General features: G+C 52.4%; 1 protein-coding gene across 3 annotated transcripts; it reads right to left on the bottom strand.

The window, feature by feature from the left end:
• Positions 1-5223: 5223 nt before the first annotated feature.
• Positions 5224-18758, bottom strand: MCM5 (minichromosome maintenance complex component 5). 3 transcript variants are annotated; one of them, XM_072655874.1, is made up of 17 exons: positions 18652-18758; positions 18160-18337; positions 16961-17087; positions 16719-16847; positions 14552-14724; positions 14285-14440; positions 13737-13903; positions 12334-12505; positions 11959-12070; positions 10017-10160; positions 8970-9035; positions 8684-8860; positions 7674-7786; positions 7099-7227; positions 6376-6518; positions 5869-5996; positions 5224-5630 (listed from the first exon to the last, which is right to left on the bottom strand). In XM_072655874.1, exons 2-17 carry the CDS (start codon positions 18324-18326, stop codon positions 5529-5531), a joined length of 2205 nt encoding a protein of 734 aa, XP_072511975.1. In that variant the 5' UTR covers positions 18327-18337; positions 18652-18758; the 3' UTR covers positions 5224-5528. The 3 variants fall into 3 exon arrangements, with proteins under 3 accessions (XP_072511975.1, XP_072511977.1, XP_072511978.1); XM_072655876.1 differs by having other exon boundaries at positions 18160-18334; positions 18652-18731; XM_072655877.1 differs by lacking the exon at positions 18652-18758 and adding an exon at positions 18627-18643 and having other exon boundaries at positions 18160-18328.
• Positions 18759-21232: the final 2474 nt, after the last annotated feature.

Genomic DNA, 21232 nt, shown 5'->3' with positions numbered 1-21232 from the left:
GCCAACAGGATTGCCTCTAGGCATATATGGGCACAGTGCTCCCCTACTCAGTCCACTCAAGTGTTCCATCGCCTCAAGGAGAAAATGCAAGCAATCTGATGAGCACTGAGAGTCCTGCAGAACCTGGTCCGGATCAGCCTTTCCAGCACCATCAGTCCTTCCTCCCAGTCCCCTGCTCCGAGGGCCAGCTGGACCCACCTTCTCTCTGGTCCTCACACAGGACACGCCATTTCCCCTCTCTGGGACTTTGCCCTGACCACCACCCATGCCTGGGAAACACTCTCCTCACCTCAGCCTTCCCCTCCTCTCTTGAAGCCCTTCCTGAACTCCTGCAACTGCTGGTACCCTCCCCCCAAACTCCCTTGTGTTTAATCACTCTTCCTCCCCATCTCTCTCTCTCTCCATCTCTCTCTTTCTGTCTCTCTCCCTCTTCCTCCCTCTCCCTACATAAATACACACAGTTACATGTGTATGATTATTTATGTTATTTTATATTTAAATAGATTATTGTATTACTTATTCATTATCTGTGCATGTTATTAATTATGTGCTGTATGCATTTCTATAAGCCCATCAGAATGGAAACTCCTTGTGAGTAAGGATTGTTTCATTCTTGGTACTTGTATCCCTGACCCCCAGCACAATGCTTGGCACCCATAGTAGGTGCTTAATAAACGTCTATTGGTTAACGGAGGGATTTGAAGTGGGATTTGAACCCAGGTCTTCCTCTATTCCCCCTTCTGGACCAGTGTCTGCATTTTAGACATGAGAAAACTGAGGCCCAGAGAAGCCCTATCAGGTCCTGCGCTGGCAGGGACCTCAGAGGCCATCAGTCTAAATTCAGGGACTAAGTCACTGGGGTCATTGTTTTAAAATGAACCTCCACCTCATTTTACAAATGAAGAAACTGAGGACCATGGAGGGTAAGGGACTTGCCCACAGTCACCCAGAGAGTAAGGACAGAGATGGGACCCCCAGTTCTCTGAATATAAATCCGGCATTTGAATTTTGACTCTGCCATGATAAGGAAACTGAAACTGAGAGAGGACATGCAGCTTGTAACTCGAATCCAAATTTCTCCTGACCTCGGTCTGAGGCCTTTCCCCTCTAAACTGCATTGACTCTTGTTCCTTCCCACTCTAAAAGTGGGATAAACAAATTTCTGCTCTAATAGAAAAAAAACAGAAAGAGAGGAGTCAAGAAACAAATAGGGGGGTCACTTGTGCGTGGGGCTCCCCCCCTAAGGAAGCACGTGCTAGGAACAATGCCTTGGTGAGGCAAGAGTTATCCTTCCTGCCTCCTGCCTCCCTTCTCCAGCGCTGGCTCTCTGTAGCTCCCAAGGACCTGATTTCCTTGGGCTCTTCTCCCTGGGTCCACTCCCAGTCTGGCCCTAACCCAGGCCCAGAGGAATCAAGCATGGTTCCAGCTCCAGGAGCCACACAAAAGAGGCAGACAAGGATGGTTAAGGTTTCAGGAGCCAAGGTGCTGTCCAGCTGCCCAGGGGCAGAGGAGTTCAGACTGGATGGAATTCCAGCAACCTGCTCATCTGACCTTTGTTCCCTGCTCTCCTCCCCACTTTACAGGTGAGGCCACTGAGATGAGGGAAGTCAGGTAAGTTTGCTCCAAGCAAACAGATGTAGCAATCAGTATCCTAAGCCCAGTCTGCTTGACCTCAGACAGGAGGTTTGCCCCTCTTAGTCTCAATAAATGTGGTAAAAGTCGGGAGCAAGCAAAGTGAGGAGTTCTGGTGGTGGGCAGGGCCCAGAAGGGGGCCCAGTCCTGGCTCAGAGCCACCCCCCCTTGGAATCTGACTCTTTCTAGTGCAGAATGTGAGAGAAGCAGCTTCATATTTTGTTCAGCTGTTCTCAGCTGTTCCTTCCACCTCCTACCCACCCCCACCCACAAACTCTGCTGCTTGTGGGTGAGGCCAGTGTGGGGGCCCAGGGAACAGACCTGTCAAAGCATCTCTCCTGTTCTGCTCAGCTTATATAATAACCCCACTAACTGTGAATCCTGAAGCTGAAAGGGGAGGCCTGGGCCCCGCAGGGTTCAGCCGCAGTGTCTTGGGGGGAAAGAAGGGAGAAAAAGTTAGCAGGGAAAGCTTAGGACTGCCTCTTTCCTGTCTTTCCTAAGGGCTGTTGAGGATGAGATGGGCAGAGGCACTATGGCTCACAAAGGGGTTTAGAACAGATCATGACTGAGGTTCCTTCCGGACCTAGGTGTCATGATTCCATGGAGCTCCAGGAAGCTGGGAGGGACCACTTTGGTCATTGGAGCCCCAGGGCCCAGAACATGGCTTGTCATTTAATCAATGTTTGTTGAATTCAAGGGACAGGCCATGTAGGATCTGGAAACTTCACCTGGCTGCCCAAGGCCCTTACTGCCACCATGCTGTCTTCCCACAGCTGGGAAAACAGCTGGCTTTTGGATCCCCTGCCCCTCTTCCCGCCCCCCCTTCCCCCCCCCCCCCCCCGCCCCACACATACTTTAGGTGTATTTTACCCTTGGTTCTCGAAGAGGACAGGGGTGTGTATACCCCCATCCATCCTGGCAGCTGGAGACTAACTTTAGAGATCAGCTTATTTCATTGAGGAAGGTGGAATGACCAAGCTGGGGTTCAAACCTGAGTCCTTTCCCACCCCACTGCCACTTCCTAGAGAGGACACATCAGTCCTGTGTTCGTTGGAGCTCCTCAGGATTCAGACCTCTTTCTTGATCCCCAGCCCAGTGTGCCTCTCAAATGGCGGTCTCTATTAGGAGACCAAGGACTCTAAAGAAGATTCCAGGAACTGGAGATTGGACTATAGAAGAGAAAGACCCATAATGGCCATCTGATCTGGGAGTATCTAGGACCAGATTAAAATGTAATTGGAAAATGTTTAACAAAAGAAATAAAAAAGCAATATGATATTGATAATGTTAATTTGTGGTTTTCTAAGTCAGCAGGTGTCTCTTTGACACCACTAATGATCCAACAACCCCTCATTTTACAGATGAAGCAATGACTTGTCCAAGGTACTACACTAGCTGGAGACCTTGGACCCAGGTCCTGCGGATGCAGGTCCAACCCTCATTCCATAGTACCTTCTGAAAGCAGCAGCAAGAAGAGCAGTGACAGGCATGGGTCTCCCAGTGAGCCAGTCTGGGCTCCTGCTCAGGCCCAACCCACCCATTTGTGGCTCTCTTGGCTTGGGCCCAGCTTGCCATCAAGCTAGAAACCTTAGGGATCACCAAGCTCCTGCCTTAGTGGGTAAAGAAACAGATGGAAGAAGATGGGACATCCCTAAGGTCTTAGAAATGGCAGATGTTAGAGCCAGCATTCGAACCCATATCCTCTGAAATATATTCTTTTTGCTTAATAGAGATGGGCATAGGAGATGGCACTAGGGGTGGGGGAGAGGGGCTCTGAGATCTGGAGAAAAATCTTTCCAAACCAATGGGATACATCCCATTGAGGTGCTGGGTTGAGGTTGAGGTGCTGGGTGCCCCATCCTGGAGAACTGATGGGCAATGAAAGAGTTAAAGATGGAACTGCACTAAGAGTCAAGCTCTCAAGTTTCCTATGGCTTTGGGGGAGATGACCCAGAGCTCCTTGTGCCTCAGTTTCCTCATTTGTAAAATGGGGGGTGGACTCTGGCTTCTGAGGTCCTTTCCAGCTCCAGTCCTGTGTTTGATTCCATAATCCAAGATCTCCCATCCTCACCCCTACTCCTCCATCCTTGTCCCATATATGCATAGATAGACCTCTAAGCTTCTGTCCTGTTTCCATATTTTACAGATGGTGAAACTGAGGCACCCAGAGCCTTGCCCAAAGGCCTCACACAGGCAGCCATGAGGCTCCTCCACCCCTGACCAGAACAGGGGAAAGGCTTCCAGACCTTGGACTGGGAGCAGGGGGAGGCAGGCTGCCCGTATGAGGGTTCATCTTGCACCAGGGCAGGTGTATCTTATCCTAAACTATGGTGGACTGGCCCTGATGCCATGGAAGCCAGTGGCGCTGGTACTCGGGCCTCTGGCTCCCCCTGGTGACCATCAACATCATCACACTCTTGTCATCTTGGGGAAGGTTTATAATACGTGAACCAGAAAATGGAGTAACAGGACCCCTCCTTTTACAGATGAAGAAACTGAAGCCCATGGAGGCCAAGTCTTGTCCAAGGTCACAGAGGTATCAATGAAAGACCCCAGCAAAACCCCATCTTGGAAATTTGCCAGTGGACCATCCCTTCAGCCTCAGTTTCCTCATCTGTAGGACAATAGTACCTACTTTGTGATGTTGAGGATGAAATATGTAAAGGGCTTAGCAAACCTTACACTGCTGCATCAGTGAGGGCTTACTCCTCAGAGAAGAGCCCACTGAGTGTCAAACACCTCCACACACACCTGGATCACCTGTAACACATATGGGTGCATGGACAGCATTTTCAGTCCCTCCTAGACTGCCATCTGATGATTTCCTCTTTAAGCCTCGATGCCTGCAGCCACCCTCCTCAGGCACTGATCCCAACCCATGTCTGTATGGTTTTCTCTCCAGATGACGAAATTTCGATTTATTTTGTCTTGCTACATCAATTGTATCAGCACATGGGGAGATCATGCGGCTTTTATGGGATTATAATGGATACGATGAGTATTTAACTGACAACTGACATTTAACTAAATACGTGTAATTGTTTTTGCTAGGACTCCAGTGTTCAGATACCGGCCTCCCTTGGCAGCCTACCTGTGCCTGTCCCCTACCAGAGGTGGGTGGCCCAGCTGAGCCTCTTTTAGCTCAGTCCCACAGACTCCAGGGTAACTTCAGACAAGAGTGAAGGCCTCTTGCTCAGTCAAGACGCTGAAGTTGCTTGCAACACACAGACACACTCTCTCCCCACCCCCCACTGGAGATACTGAGGCTAGGGGTGGGGCCAGCTGACAGTTTCCAGTTTTTAGCCAATTTTTCTGGCTAAGAGACAGGAACACATGCTGGCTACGTGACTGGCCACCTCACTTTCTCTTGGTGCTCAGGGGCTGACCCGCCCTGATTGGGGGGGGAATTTCTGAAAATGCAAAGATTGGGTGAGGGGAACACAGAACCCCAAAAGCCTTGTCATCACTGCATGTCTGAGTGGTTGTCTAATCAAGGAGGGTTCCAGCCAGCCCTGGGGGCAGAGGGCCTTCAAGGGAGAGGAAGCAAAAAGACCCCACCACGACTCTGAGTCACCCACGATGGCTCCGATACCACCTCCAAAAACTCAACTGTGTCTTTATTGTTACAAGACCAAAAGTATCCAAAATGTCTTCTACCAACCCCAGACTCTCAAAGCCGCTGGGGAAGTGGAGCCTTGGCCTGGCGCCTCAGCCTGGCGCCTGGTGCAGAAGAGGGGAACTGTGGGGGAGATCAGGGTGCCCATCCGAGGGGAGATGGGCCTGGCCCTGGAAATAGCAGTGACAGCATCAGCTGGCAGAGGGTGGAGGATAGAGGGCAAGGAGAAGAGTCTCCCAGAGTCCTGAGAAGGCTTTGTGTGCAGGGAAGGCGGGCCATATCACTTGAGGCGGTAGAGGACCTTGCGCTGCAGGCGGTGCTGGATCTCACCGCGGCGCATCATGAGTTGCAGGACCTTGTAGATGGCGTGCTCGGGATATTTCTGGGGAAAGGAAAGCAGGGTTTAGGATGGGCTCCCACATGAAAACCCCTCAAAAAGCTCCCACTCTACTGGCATGGGTGGGACACCAAAATAAACGAGGGAGGGGGCAACAGCGGCTGGGGAGAGCACGGAGAGAAGGAAGAAACGAGGAACAGGAGAGGACAGGAGGTAAAAAAGGGAGGCAAGAGGAAAAGCAGGGGCAGAAAGGGAATGGTGGAGTGGGTGAGGGAGACACTACCTGCTTGGTGAAGTCCTGCACGATGCTGTGCTCAGAGACCTGGGAGCCGATGGCGAAGCGGCGCTTCAGCTGCTTCTCAATGCGCGTCAGCATCTCTTGGTCCTCCTGGCTGGTGAAACCCTCCACCCCTGCCAAACGGGAGAGAGGTGGGCTGGCGGCCAGAGTGGGGGAGTGTAGGGGAAAGGATGGATGGACAGACACCTCTAAAAGCCCCCAACCGCTGGAGATAGAGGGACCTTCAGAGCCCACCTACTCCAAGGCCAATGTTTTATGAACGGTTAAGTGACCTGACACCAGGGGTCAGCTCAGAGCTCTAGGGCTGGACAGGACCTCAGAGTCCAAGCCCCTCATCTGACCTGGGGGAAACTGAAGCCCAGAGGCCACACAGGTAGGAAGTAGAAGATCCAGGACTGGAACCCAAGGCCTGACCCCCAAACTGAGCTTCCTAAGAGCCCACCAAAACCCTGGGCCCTTGGTTACCCCCCCAAGGGGCACCCTGACCTTTACCTGACAGGGAGCCAGACAGGGCGGCATCGAGCGTGGACACCTGGAACAGCCTCAGCGCCTCTTCCACGTCAGCCTCAGTGGCAAAGGGCTGCAGTTTCATCTTGCCCAGGGACTCGGAGATGCGGACAATGGCTTCCAGCTGCCTGCAGGGGCGGGGAGAGGAGACCCTGAGCTGGACCTCGGATACAGACCCCAGGGTCCTGGGGGGAGGCTCCAGCTGGTCAGAGCCAGTGCTGGATGTGCCATGGTCCTCCCGGATCAGCGTGCTAGGCATGGGCTAGTCCAGGCTTAGGTCACCTAGGGGTGGCATAAAGAACAAGGAGGGGTGGGGACCAAGAGACAGCCCCCAGAGGGATCACAGGACCCTAGCCCAGAGTGGCAGGGCCTGTGGAGGCCAGCTGGTCCAACTCCCTCGTTTTACAGAGGACAACACCGTGGCCCAGTTTAACTTCAGTCACTGGCTGGGTCACACAGGCTTCAGAGGCAGGATTTGAACCCAACTCCTCTGACGCCCAGAAGAACAGGTGGATGGATGGGAAAGAAAGCCCTTCCACAAGCTCATTCAGGGGTGATGACTACCCATCTATCCCCTAACATGGGGAAACACAGGTATGTCCAGCCAGGGAAGGGTCACCCCCTTTCTGAAGTCCCCCCCCACTCCCGGGGATCAGGGCCCAACCTCCCAGGGCCCTGTCTAGGCTCTTACTCCCCACCTCCACTCACCGGACCGTGATGGGAATGCTAGAGCGGCGCTCACTCTCACGCTCATGCTGACGGGCCCCGCTGCGCATCAGGATGTAGCGGTTCTTCAATTTCTCTGCTGCCCCCGCAGACAGGCGGGGCCCACATTTCCTGCATCGGGCAGGAATGAGGTCAGCAGGGAAAGGGCCCCAGGAGTCAGCCAGCCCCACACCCTGCTGTCTGAGGAGGAACCTCAAGCCCAAGTAGCTTTCCAGGGGCTCAGAGTTGCAACCTCGGGGCAGATGTGGCCTCATTCAATCCTCTCATCCTAAAGAGAGGCAACAAGACTGGGATCTGTCCTGCCATTGGTCCCCCAAGATATGGCAGATGAAAGTGGCCCCCTCTGCTAACAACTGGACATTCAGCCAACTCCACAGAATGAAGAGCCCCCTCCAGTCTTTGAAAAGGGGAAAAATGCGGTCATTTGGCTGCAGACAGAAGGATGACCAACCCACAGAAAATGTATTCTTCCTTCTGTTAGGACAGAGCCCTGTCTCATGAACCTGCTGCCTGCCAGGCTGGCATCCTCAGTGGACCTGCACCTCCCCCAGACTCACAATCGACAGTAAGCGATGAATTTCTTCAGCTTGTGCAGCTCGATTTCACCCTCCACGGCCTCTGTCTGGGTCTGCGCGCTCACATGCAGGGTGATGACGTGTTTGGCCAGAGTCTAGGAGTGCAAAGGAACACGTGGTGAATTCTCCAGCGCGACCCCGAGCAGGGGGTGATGCTGTGGTGTGAAATGGAAAGGGGTCTTGGAGATCACGAACCAGCATCATGGGATTTCACAGCAAGAAAGTAGTCTGGAGGTCACTGCCTTCATTGTACCAATGGGAAAACCAAGGCCCAGAAAGTCTGGCAGTTGCCAAAAGGTCACACAAGACAGACAAAGCAGAGTCAAGATTCAAACCAGGCTCAGGCCTCTTTCTGTTCTCAATTCAAACACTGAAGGAATGAGGAGCCCAGAGGGGCCCTCACTGGCCTGAGGTCACACATCAGAGGAAAGACAAGGACCCACCTGCTGCACTCAAGAGTCCCTTTTCTAACCCTCACTCTGCTAGGCACGCAGGGCCTCACATCCTCAGTGAGGGCGGCTAACAATGTGCATTGGCAGCTCTCCTAGGCACACAGGAGGGGCTGAACAGTGGTCAGTGAAATCCCTCACCCCAAAGTTAAGAGGACTGAACTGGAGCACAGACTTGGCTCCATGATCCTGTGACAAGCCCTGAGCCTCAGTTTCTCCATCTGTAAAATGGGCCCCAAATAAATGAGGGACATTAAGGCTGGAGAAGAGAAGGCCTGGTGGGAGATCTAAAGAGCTATGGAAGAGGGATGGGTCTGGGCCTGCTTGGCCCAGAGGGCAGACCCAGGAGAAGAGGCAGGAGAATCAGTTACAAGGAGACAGACTGTGGCTGGCTCTGAAGAAACACCTGCTCACAATCACGAGTCCCACAAAACAATGGTTCTGGGAGGTAGTGAGCTGCCCATCCCTTGAGGTGTTTAAAGAGGAAATGACTGGCTGAGAGTGGAGTAGGCCCAGATGGCCAGCAACCCCTGACTTCTGTACCATGTCTCTCTCTTCGTTGTGTTCATCCTTGACGATAAAGATCATGTCAAAGCGGGACAAGATGGTGGGCATGAAGTCTATGTTGTCCTCGCCCTTGGTCTCATCCCAGCGGCCGAATACAGAGTTGGCAGCTGCCAGCACGGAGCAGCGGGAGTTCAGAGTGGTGGTAATGCCAGCCTGGGCAGGACAGAGAGAGTTAACAAGGCGGGCCTGGGCCCAGGCCCACATCCAGCCCCAGGTAGTACTGCCAGCCCAGCCCAGTCTTCCAGCCTCAGGGCAGCCCCACCTTGGCAATGGAGATGGTCTGCTGCTCCATGGCCTCATGGATGGCCACTCGATCATCTTCTCGCATCTGTTTAGGGGAGAGATCGGCTAAGGTCTGGTTTCCACACTCCAAACCTCCCCACCAAGGCACATACAGAGTACCACCCACGGAAAGAGCAACATTTGGAATCAGAGAACCAGGGTTCAAATCCTGCCTGTCACTTATCAGTGTGACCAAAGTGGGCCTCAATTTCCTTTTCTGTAAAATGAGCTTCAGCCTGTGCAGGCAGATGGAAGCTGGGGACCAAAGCAAAACTAACATTTTCACTAGCGCATCAGGCCTTCCAAAGCTTCTTCCTCCCAACCCTCTTGGGGATTAGTCCAGGTCTCACTGGACAGAGCAGGAAACTGAGGTTCAGAGAGGCTGAAATGATTCTGATGCAGCCAGTATGCATCAGAGGCAGGACCCAAACTCAGGTCTTGCCGGCCAAGGCAGGCTCTCTCTCCCTAGTATGGCCCATGGTCAAATTCTAATTCAAGTATCTGTAATGGATATCATGTGGATAGAAGAGGGAAGAGGGAGAAGGAGGAGGGAAGAAGGAGAGGGAGGGGGGAGAGAAGATGGATGGATGGATGGATAGATGGGCAGATGGAAGGATGGATATATGAGTGGATGGATGAACAGAAGGAAAAATGGAAGGACAGATGGGTGGATGGAAGGATAGACAGATGAAAGGATAGATTGATAGGTAGATGGAAGGATGGAAGGGTAGATGGATGGATGGATGGATGGATGGATGGGTGAATGGATGGAAGGACAGTATGGATAGATGACAGGAACAGATAGATGCATAATTAGACAGTGGATAGGGAGGTTGACATATGGTAATAATAAAGAGATAGAGAGATAGATCTGTATGTGTCACTCCCATCCCCCACACTGTGGATGTCCTAAGGGTAGGCATCACTCACCCCCCAGTGCCTGGCCCAAGTGCCTGGCCCAGGGTTGGGCTCCTATCTAGGACGAAGTCCCTTCCCCAGCCCTGACTGACTTCCAGGTGGTCCTGACCTTGTCAAACTCATCAATACACACGACACCCCCGTCGGCCAGCACCATGGCGCCTCCTTCCATGATGAAATTGCGGGAGGAGGGGTCCCTCATCACAGAGGCTGTGAGGCCGGCTGCACTGCTTCCCTTTCCGGAGGTATATACCTAGAGAAGACAGGGAGGCCTTCAGGGGAAGGGGCTCAGGAACCTCTGTATCCAGACACTCAGCAGCAGCCTCTGTCCTTGGAGGGAAATAAAAGGGCAGCCCCAAAGCACTGTGACATTCCCAAACTGATGGCAGACAAAGAACCATGTGCTTCTCCTGCACCCCCTGGGCACCCCTTTCTAGAATCACTCTCTGACATAACTGAAGGAAATGTTAAGTATCAGTTCTCAGTTACTATTCTCCATTAGTATTATGTCACTTTTTCCCATCTAAGTTCACAGAGCTCCTGAAGGCCCCCCCAATCCCCAGAGCCCGGGGGAACCTCCCCATAACCAAATCAGGGCTACTCTCTGGGAGAAGGGGGGCACATTTTAAGAAACACAGCCCTGTTACTTGAGACTTATATGCCTCAGTTAACCCTCTCTAACATCCACCACCTATCTCACTGGGGTTTTCCTGGAATCACAGACTTAGAGCCTGAAGGGACTGGAGGTCAACCATTCCAACCCTGAAAAGCTGACTCATCTACGGCCAGAAACGTAAGGGACAAAGTCGCATCTCAAACCCAGATCCTGCCGCCAGATCCAGCTCTCTGCACAGTTTCCAAGGCTGAACCCCAACCCCTCAGCACTGAGGCTCTAATGAGGTAACAGAGTCCACACACTTGAGAGCTGTAACACAGTGGCAACACCTCCCTCCTTTCCCTGCAGAGGTAGGGCCCTGTGGATGTGGACTATGGCAGAGTCAGACAACTCAAATGAGTTGGTTAGTTGTGAACTGCTTTTTCCTCCTCTTTCACATCTTTGTGATAAGGGATAGTTCCCTGCATAGGGGAGGGAAAGATGGGAAAACAAAAGATGTCTGTAACAGTAAGGCAGGGAGTTCCTGGTGGGGAAACTACATCCACCGAGGCAGGTCAGCACCTCCTCTGAAAGCATGAGACTGCTCAGAGAACAGAGGTGAAGTAGCTTCCCCAAGGGCACACAGCTGGGGTCTGTCAGAAGCAGGACTTGAATTCAGCTCTTCAGACACCTGTGAAGTGGAGCCTCTTTTTAAGGACAGCTGTGCCTTGTGCTTGGAGGGCAGGTGTGTGAGCAGGTGAGCCCTGCTCCCTCCACTCACCTGTCCTGCCCTGGGCCCTTCTCACCCCAGGACACCATCTGATCCCATAATAACCCTCTGAAGTCAGAAGGGCAGTTATAATTATGCCCATTTTATAGAGACAGAAACTGAGGCCCATAAAGGGCCTCCTGGAGCCAACCACATCCAGTCACAGGGCTGGAAGGGGAAGGTGGGCAGAAGCCCCAAGGGAAACCTTCCTTTCAAAGAGAATGGGCTGCCCTGGTAGGGAGAAAACTCCCCATCCCTGGAGGTGTGCAAGCAAAGGCTAGAGAAGCGTTTGTCAGGACACAGCAGAGGGGATTTGCGGACAGGACAAGGTAGCCCCCGAGGCCTCGTCCTCTCTGAGGTTCTGAGCAGGGCTGGGCTTGAACCCTGCCTGGTGTTCTGAGTTCCAGCAGAGACTGGGAAGGGATGCAGCTCTGTCCATTTGACAGAGGACAAAACTGAGGCCACAAAGGTGAAGTCACTCGCCCCCACTCCCCACACTGAGACTTCAAACCTCAGTCACTGACTCGGAGGCCTCCAGGGAAAGGGAGCTCACTACCTCCTCTAACACAGCTCCAACTACTGGGACTCCTCCTAACAGCCATGGTGGGAGTCAGCCCTGACTGGCCTGGGTCCTGTGACCCACTGGGCTCCTGAGGTCAGACAGGGAGCAGCCCCTGCGCCACTTACCCCAATGGGGGAACACCTCTCCACAAATTTGAGAAGCTGAGACTTGGCTGTGCCAGGGTCACCCAGCATCAAAAGGTTGATGTCTCCTCGGCGTGTGAGCCCATCCGGGAGCCTGGGAAGGAAGTGAGGAAAGACAAGTGGGAGGTGAGAGCACATGTTGGTCATCCCAGAGCACCCCCTCCACTACTGAGGCTGACGGAGCCCACAATGGAAAGGCTATGCCACCCCACCCACCTCAAAGACTAGCAAGATGGCAGAGAGCCCAGAAGACAGGATGGGAGCACCCCCAAGGTCGATTTCCTCTGCTAGAGCATACCAAGGTCTCAGGGCTCAGAGGGGTCACCATCTCCCTCCTCCCACCCCCCACCCCCTCACCTCTTGCGGGAGCCCCCGAAGAGGAGGCAGGCAATGGCCTTCTTAATGTCTGAGCCTCCAAAGATGGAGGGCGCAATGCTCTTGGAAATGATTTCATAGATGTTGGGTGTAGCTGCCAGGCGCCGAAACTCCTCCTCCTCCTGTGGGGTCATGGGCCCAGCAAAGCTACGGCCTGGTGGGGGTAGGGAGGGTGGTATCGGGTGAACAGAGATCCCAGACACCACCTAATTCAGCCCCCTCAAGTAACTGAGGAAGAGACTGAGGCCCGGGCAGGGGAAGCAGCTCAGGGGAGGTCAAACAAAGCCACTAAGTCGTGGACTTGGGTCCAGTCCCCTCATTGTACAGAAAAAGAAAGAAATCTGTCCCAGGTCACTCAGATAGCAAGGGTGTCTGGTGGGTCTTTTTGTTGGGGGTCACATAACCAGAGGTGTGGCTAAGGCCATGGGAAAGCCAAAAAGTGGCTGCCTCTGTCCTTTCCCATTGAGTCACATACCTCACAGAAGATCCCAGCTGACCTCAGAGGTCAACAAGACAAAATACATTTATAGATGTGGGAATTGAGGCCTCTGGAGGACAAATGACTGCGCCAGGGTCACACAGCAAGCCCGAAGCAAAGCCAGGACTAGAATTCTTATCTCCTGACTCCAAGTCAGCCATCCTTCCACATCATCACACTCAGTGTGGTTCTTCCTTCACAACATCTCTGGGACCGGAGTCCCAGACCAAAAAACCTTGGCTACCACTCCCCTTTCTGCATGCCCCCTGGGTTAGGGTGTAAAATATCAAAAATTAAGAATTTATTTAAAAGAAAAGCAAGCTGTACATATTAGAGACTCAGTTGCATGTGCCATCTGCTTTTTCTATTCTATTATGTATGTGGAAATATGCCCACATTATGTGGTGTTTAAGTCAGAATAAATAGAATATAAATTCCTTGTGTGGAAGGGACCATCTTTCTTTTGTATTTGTCTCTCCAGCACTGAGCTCAGCATGTATTAAGTGATTAATGTTTGTTCATTCATTCTCCCACCCACCCACCCACCCATCTCCACAACTGCCACCCTAGCCTAGTCCCTAATTAACTCACAGCTGGACTCTCCCATATCCATTTCATCATACCCTAGGGGATAATCTTCCAAAACTCACAGATTCACAGAACAGTGCACAGGAATGGGAAAATGGAAGAATCTGGAGTCCGGAGACCTGGGTTCAGACCCTGGCTCTGCCACCTACTTTACTGCATCCTATGAGACCCTGGACCACAGCCTTCCCCTCCCTGGGTCTCAGGTTACCTTGTCTCTTAAAGGAGAACAGCTGGTACCAGCTTTTGATGCTACATCACCCCCAGACTGGGGGGAATACACAGACTGACAGAGCACTGTCACATGACCTGGTCAACTCACCCGACCCATCGGTATCCACCTGGATGCCCAGGACACGGATGTAGGAGCTCCGGATGCCCACGCCCACCCGGTCCCGGCCCTTGGCTGAGTTCATGCCAAACTTCTTGATGGAATAGATGCCCATGATGGTGACTCGGTTGCCAGGAACAACCTTGTCACACAGGTACCTGGGGAGGGAGGAAGAAGGTGGGCAGACACGATTAAAGTCTGGAATGTGAGCAGACTCTAAACTCCTCAGGTATGCTCAGAGTCAGAGGATGCTTCCTCTTGTGTGTAAGAAGGGTGTTAGCCAAGATGACTTGTAGGCTCCTCTATGTTAAATCCCAGATGCCAGCTAGTCTAGGCCCTCGTTCCAAAGCCAGGCAGAATCCCTCAACTATCACTCCACAAGCACATATTAAGCATTTCCTGTGTGCCAGATGCTGGAGACACAAGCAGGAAACCACATAGCTCCTGCCCTCAGGGGTTTAGATTCATTCAGGAGACCCCATGTGCCTGTGTGAGTCTACAACTGCCCCCATGCCCAGCTGCCTGCTGTGGACTCTCACCTGTCACAGTAGAGCTGCATGTGCCGGGGCATCTCTCCATGGGGCACAGCATCTGGACACTCCTGCAGCTTCAGAGTCTGGAAGTCCACACACTTGCACTTGTCAGGCATGATGAAATAAGGGTCCAGGGGGCACTTGGGGCGACCAGCTTGATCCCTAGAGGTGTGGGGGCAGAGTACAAGACCGTCAGGTCAGGGTCTCCCAGGCTAGCCTGAGCACCCTCCAGTATCCCACACCAAGCATGCAGCCCAGGGAGCCCCGACTCACGTGGTGCACTTCCTGGGCAGAGCGTAGCCCTCCAGGCCTGGGCGCACACTGATGTTATTGATGGTGTTACGGCAGCTGCGGCACTGGATGGCAATCCGGGTGGCCTTGGAGCGAACTGCTGTGGCTGCGATGATAATGCCTGGGATCTTCACCAGGTGGGACATCATATCAGACTGGGGAGAGAAGGTTGAGATGAGGGCAAAACATTAGGCAGGAACAACTCCCCCTCTGGAGCCCTTTGAGAAGAGGCAGAGGATGAAAGGGCAGAAATTCAGGGGCAGAAGCAGCATCTCAGAGATGGAAGATGGAGAGGAAGAGGAGGAGGAGGTGGGAAGCAGGAAAGAAGGGAATGAAGAAAGCAGAGGAAGCAGGGGAAGGAAAGGAGGAAGGAGAGGAGAGAGGGAAAGAGAAAAGTAGAAAAAGAGAAAGGAAATAAAAAGAGAAAAAGGAAGTGAGAAAAATAGAAAAGGAGATGGAAGAAGGGAGGCAGGAAAGAAGGGAGTGAGGGAGGGAAGGAGGGAAGGAAGGGAGGAAGGGAGGAAGGAAGAAAGGGAGGAAGGAAGGGAGGGAGGGAGGAAAGAAGGAAGGGAAGAAGGAAGGAAGGAAGGAAGGAAGGAAGGAAGGAAGGAAGGAAGGAAGGAAGGAAGGAAGAAAAGGAGGAAGGGAGGAAGGGAGGGAGGAAAGAAGGAAGGGAAGAAGGAAGGAAGGAAGGGAGGAAGGGAGGGAGGGAGGGAGAGAGGAAAGGGCGACTTGCCCATCCCACCTGATCCTACCTCAGATTCCACTCTGCAGGGCAGCAGATAAAAGTCCAGACTGGGCATCAGTAGACTTGAGCTCCAGTCCCGACTGACACTACCTTTAGAACTGCAGACCCTCTGAGATAGCAGGCCACCAAGTTCAACCCACAACTGAACTACAACTCCCTCTATGACATAACCAACAAGTGATCATCTATCTTCTTGAAGAGGTAAGGGGAACTCACTACCTCCTGAGGCAGCCTATTCCACACCTGGTTCTACCTTCTGGAAGTGTAAGTGGGCTAACAATTAGGCTAACAGAACACAACCTGGGCTCATCTCTCTTCCACATGACAACTGTTCAAGTTTTGAGAATTATAGACTTAAGAAATCATCCTGTCCAATTCTCATTTTACAGATGAGGAAACTGTGGCTCAAATAATTTAAGGAACTTAAAAAAGGTAGTGAAAAGTATCCTCAGAAATCACAAAGTTCAGTCCTGAACTGAGGGATGAACCCTCTCTGCAACACATCCCAGAAGCAGTCATTCAGTACCTGTTTGACTATTGTTAGTAACAGGGAACTCACTACCAACTATTTTAAGGAAGCCAGGTGGTACAGTGGATAGAAGACTGGGTCTGGAGTGAGGATGACCAGAGCTCAAATCCAGCCTGACATTTACTAGCTGCATGACCCTGAGCAAGTCACAACCTCCACATGGCTGTTTTCTCAACTGTAAAATGAGGATAATAATGACATTACCTCCCAGGGCAGGGGTGAAGACCAAGTGGAATCTTATTTATAGGGTCTTAGCACAGTGTCTGGCACATAGCAGGCACTTAATAAATGCTCATTTTCTTCCTCCCCCTTCCCTACCTACCCAAGCAGCCAATCCAATGTTTGGACATCTCACACCTGAGGTGGCATTGCTAATGTCAATCAAAACTAATTCTGACTGAAGGGGTGGAAGGTGTTCTCACATGCCATCTTGGTGGCACCCCACTGCCTCCTTGATATATAGGTATTGTCCTACCTATTCAACGAGCATTTATCAATCACCCTCTGTGTACCAGGCACAAGGACAAAGAAGGAAACAGTTCCTGGTCCTGATGCGCTTCCAGGCGAGAGGGTGTCTCGTCACGCCCACTGTACATGGGAGTGAAATTATGTGTTCACAGTTACTCAGCTGGGAGCCCAGAGGGGCAAGAGAGAAGCTAAGTTTGCTACAGGAGGACAGGTGCTCCCCCTCCCTGGGACTCAGTTTCCTGCTCTGTAAAATGGTTCCTGTCCCGCTCCAGAACTAGGAGCTGAGTGCCAGGACACAAGACTAGAATAATGCTGGGAAAAACGCCTTGATCCAATCCCACCAATGCCAGCTGTTGGCCTCCTCCTCTCTAGGATGCCCACGGGGCGCACCCAAACCCACTCACCTTCAAGCTCCGAATGTTAGCCGGGCTGGCATCGGACTTCAGCATGACCTGGATGTCCTGCAGTGTCTCCTCCCCCTCAGGCCGAGGCCGGGTCACCTCGTCTGCTACTTCTTTGGCTGCCTCCTCCAGCTGAGGGAAAGAAGGGTGGACAGGCTATTAGGACCTGCCCCTGCAGCAGGGGAGAGGGCAACTGGGAGGGGTGGGGGAGGACAGGGAGGGCAAGGCAGGGCAGGAAGCCTCACCAGCTTCAGGTGCTCCGCCGGCTGCTTGTATAAGTGGTCAGCCAAGTCCTCGTCGAAGCTGGCCAGGTCCTCCATCTCAACCTCGATCCAGTACTCCCCCAGGTTGTAATGGCGCTTGAGCTCATCTCTAAGACACAAGGCCAAGCATTCAGAGCTAGAAGTCCACCAGGTGACCAGGAGAGGGGAATGCTCCTGCCTGGGCCCAGGCCAGAGCCAGACTCAGTCCACCATGCTGCAGCCATTCCCTGTCCCTTTTTTGGGCTTTCGGCCCCTGCTCTGGGCACAGTCATCAAATCCATGCAATGTGCGCCCCCTCCCCCAAAGGGCTGGAGGTCAAGCAATGGAACTGCAGTCCCCAAAACTCTCAAAACACAGCATTTGGCACAACTCCCCAGCCCTCTGATTTTAGGCCAAAGCACCCCCTCCAGACATGCTGCCTTTCCCCAATAAAGTGAAGTTCCTGGAGACAGGGAGGGAGGAGAGAAGAAAAGAAAGGAGGGAAGGAGAAAGGAAGAAAGGAAAGAGGGAGAGAAGGAGGTTGGTGGGCTGTGGGGGGAAATAAGAAAGGATTTCTCAAGCCCACCCTTCCGCAGGCACTTTGCTAAGTACTTTACAAATGTCTTCTCCTTCATCAGGATCTGGAGTCACTCTTGTGGATGGATTTCTTGTTAAAGCACTCAGCATATCAAGTGAATAAACTACGTTTATCTTTCACTCCTTCAAAGACTCCAACCTTCACATCCCTCCATGCTCAGCACCGCACCCCCCCCCCCCTTGGCCTAGGCAAGGAAACCCTGGGAGACTGCTCCAGGCAGGAAAGGGGGTGTGCTACTTTTCTTCTGGACTAGGTGTCTGCTACTTGGACTGGGTGCCTTCCCCGTCTGCCCCCTCCCCCATTTCTTAGTGTTCCCCACCTCCTCAAGGTTTCCAGGAACCCCACTTTTTTGCTTCTCTTTGTAACCCTGGCACTTGGCATAGGGACTAGAAAATAATGCATGATGACTGACTGGCACACACATCTCCTCTAAGCTCATGGGGGTAGCAGCTTGACACCGGGGAGAGCAGCACTGCCTCTTATCACAGTGCCCCTAGGCCTCAATGTTCCCTTCTGTAAAATGTGGGTGCGAGATGAGATGGCCTGAAGGGCCCCTCCTCCCCGCCCTGACACCCCCGTTCTAGGCCCCCCTCGGGGCTCGGACCTGTATTTGAAGGTGAAGCCGGTGCGGTCGGTGCCCACGCGGTACTGGCGCAGGAACTCCTTGAAGCGCTTCTGCAGCTGGGACTTCCGGGCCTGCCCCTCCTCCGCGCCGGGGTCGCCGCCGAAGCTGTCGCTGTAGAAGATCCCGGGGTCATCGAAGCCGGACATGGCTGCGGCTGCTGGGGGAGGGGAGGTGGACCAGAGTGGGGGAGGGGGCGCGGTCAGGTAGGGTCGCCCTCCGCAGCCCTCGCCCCTCCAGGACCCCCGGGTGCCCTGCCCCCCCTCCCCCACACTGCCCCGCCCCCTACGCTGCCCCAGACTGCCGGACCAGCCCAGCCCCTCTCCCCCGGGTCCTCTTGCCCCTGCAGGCTTGCACTGCCCCGCCTCGACCTCCACCAGAGACCTCCCCGAGTCCCCAGGTCCCTCGGGCCCCCGGCCCAGCCGCCCCCCCAGCCGGCACCCCGTCACCCCCCGTCCGCCGAGCCCAAGTTACCTGGAGCAAGAAGTCCGGGAGGCCGGAGGAGTTTCGCGGGAAAACACAGACACTGAACGTTCCGCGGCCGAAGCGCGAAGCCGCCCCATTGGCTCTCGCTGGAGCAGCGAGTCTCACCATTGGCCAGTAACTGTATTCGGGAATTCGGGCCCCGCCCTCCCCTGGCCTGCGCAGGCGCATCCCTGGTCGGGGAAAGCGCATTGGCCCGCGCAGGCATGACGTCATGGCCGCGCCCCGCTCCGCCGGCCCCATTTTGTGGGCCCGGGAAAGTTTGGCGCGAAAATGCTGCGGCTGAGGAAGAGGCCCGGACTTCTAGGAGGTAACAGAAATGGCGGAGGGGGCGGGGCGCCGCATTGGGAAGGCCCTTAGGGGGCGTGATCTGGGCGGGGCAGGGGTGTTGCCTGCACAAGGAAACTGCGAGAGAACCTCGTTCTGGGATAGGGGTCGGGGGACCACTGCCAGGGAAAGGTTTCGCGTTCACCCGAAGCCCCGCCTCTGGAGGGTCCTGATCGTAATGAACTGCATTCGTCCTGATGGTAATGATCATAATAGCGGCTTGAGGTTCCGTCCGTGTATTAGCTTTGGACTATTACAGATCACGTGCTATCTTTCCCTAGTACACATTATAGCTCTGAATAACCGTGCGTGTGTGGTCTCTATATTATTACATTGTATCCAATCATCGCATCAGAAGAGTGTAACAACTCCATACGTTATCTTTGTAATGCTAGTATCTATTACATCATATCTATTTATATTACAGCATTGAATAACTCTGTCCTAGTATTGTGTTTATATTATTACATTGTATCTATCAGCATTATATATTAGAATTTAATAACTCCATACGTTATCTTTAATGCTAGTATCTATTACATCATATCTATTTATATTACAGCATTGAATAACTCTGTCCGAGTATTGTGTTTATATTATTACATTGTATCTATCAGCATTATATATTAGAATTTAATAACTCCATACGTTATCTTTGTAATGCTAGTATCTATTACATCATACCTATCTGTATTATAGCACTGAATAACCCTGTCCGTGTATTGTCTCACTGAGTCATGAAATTAGGGCTGAAAGAGACACCTTTGCCGCCATTCCAGCCCAGCCCCCTTGTTTTACAGAGGAGGAAACTGAGGCCAGGGGAGGCTAGGTGGTCAAGGCAGAATTTGACTTAGTCCTAGCTCTAGAGGATTAAGATCACTGAAACCCTTCCTGGGTGAATCAGAGGCAGGATTGTAACTCAAGTCCGGGATTCATCCACTGGGCAAAATAAGCTTCCTGTAATTCAAGCTCGGGTCTTGTGGTCACAGGCCTCACATTCTTTCCACTTCTCCCCACTCTTTGCTAAGGCGTGTGCTTAATCAGATATTGAATTAAATACGTGGATAAACTGAGCCCCAGCCTTTCCCACTAACACACACAATGACACTCTCAGTATTGTCTGTGACTCCTTGCTGTGATCTCAGGCTGTCCTGTTGCTGAGGAGCCAGAATGTAAGAGCCCAGCAGGTTTGAGATCTGGTGTCTGTGGTTAAGGCTGGAGACAACAAGTCTGGACGGCTGGCTTCCCAGCTTTACCATCCTTTTAGCTCTCCCCCTTCGGAGAGTAACACGTGACTTTCTTTTCTGCTGTGGTCTGATGGGGCTAGCCCCCAAGGACCCTTCTGTCCAGGAGAGAGGAGCCTTGGTTACCAAGTCACTGAGCGTTGTGGATGTATCCAGGGGAAACTTCTTGGTCTGAATGGATTAGAAGGATGTGGCAAATATTTGTTTAACAGATGTCTATTATAATCACCTTACAAAATGATGATCCTAGTGGTGAGTCCATAGATGGAAGGACCTTAGAGATTAACTGGTCCAGCCTCCTTATTGAATAGATAGGTAAACTGAGGCTGGAGTAGGGGGAAGAATGAACCACCTCATAGAGTTGTTAGATAACAGATGGAAGCCGGAATAGACACCAGAGGCCATCTGGGTAAGCCCCCTCATATTTTTTTCAGGTCTGGTCTAATTCATTTCCCCAGTCTTGTATTAATAACTTGTTTAGCCAGACATCGAATGAGTTAGCTGTGTGACCCTGGGCAAGTCACTTAACCACTTTGGGCCTCAGTTTGCTCATCTGTAAAATGAGGGAGTTATATTTGCTGACCTCAGAGGGCCCTAAACTTGGATTTCCTGTGATTGTTTGCTCCCAAACTAAGCTCTGGTGCCTCTCCTACTTGAGACCTTACCTGCTTACCCCAGCTGCCAGTACCTTCCCCCTGGCACCCCAATTATTTTATATTTTTGGGTAGTTCATATATATGATAATGATAATAATAGCTGGTATGTATATGGTGCCACTTATGTGCCAGGCACTGTGCTGACAACTTTTGTAAATATTGTTTCACTTGGTCCTTACAACAGTTCTGGCAAGCAACTGCTATTAAAGTCCTCATTTTACAGATGAAGAAACTCAGGTTAAGTGACTTGCCCAGGGTCATACAACTACTAAGTGTTTGAGTATGGATTTGAATCCAGGTCTTCTTATACGAGTACTTATTGTTTCCACCAATAGAATGTAAGAT

The sequence above is a fragment of the Notamacropus eugenii genome, chromosome 3 (assembly GCF_028372415.1).
Source record: "Notamacropus eugenii isolate mMacEug1 chromosome 3, mMacEug1.pri_v2, whole genome shotgun sequence".
NCBI classification, from domain to species: domain Eukaryota; kingdom Metazoa; phylum Chordata; class Mammalia; order Diprotodontia; family Macropodidae; genus Notamacropus; species Notamacropus eugenii.
Note: the sequence above shows the minus strand (reverse complement) of the source record. Positions and strands in the feature narration are given on the sequence as shown.

What these genes read in the sequence shown, in the direction of transcription:
- MCM5 (XM_072655874.1), bottom strand. Translation starts at nt 18,326, where the DNA reads ATGTCCGGCTTCGATGACCCCGGGATCTTCTACAGCGACAGCTTCGGC. An exon ending in GGCTTCACCTTCAAATACAG is followed by an intron (nt 17,088 to 18,159) that starts GTCCGAGCCCCG and finishes CTTGTGTCTTAG; the next exon opens with AGATGAGCTCAAGCGCCATT. An exon ending in TTCATCGCTTACTGTCGATT is followed by an intron (nt 7,228 to 7,673) that starts GTGAGTCTGGGG and finishes TGCCCGATGCAG; the next exon opens with GAAATGTGGGCCCCGCCTGT.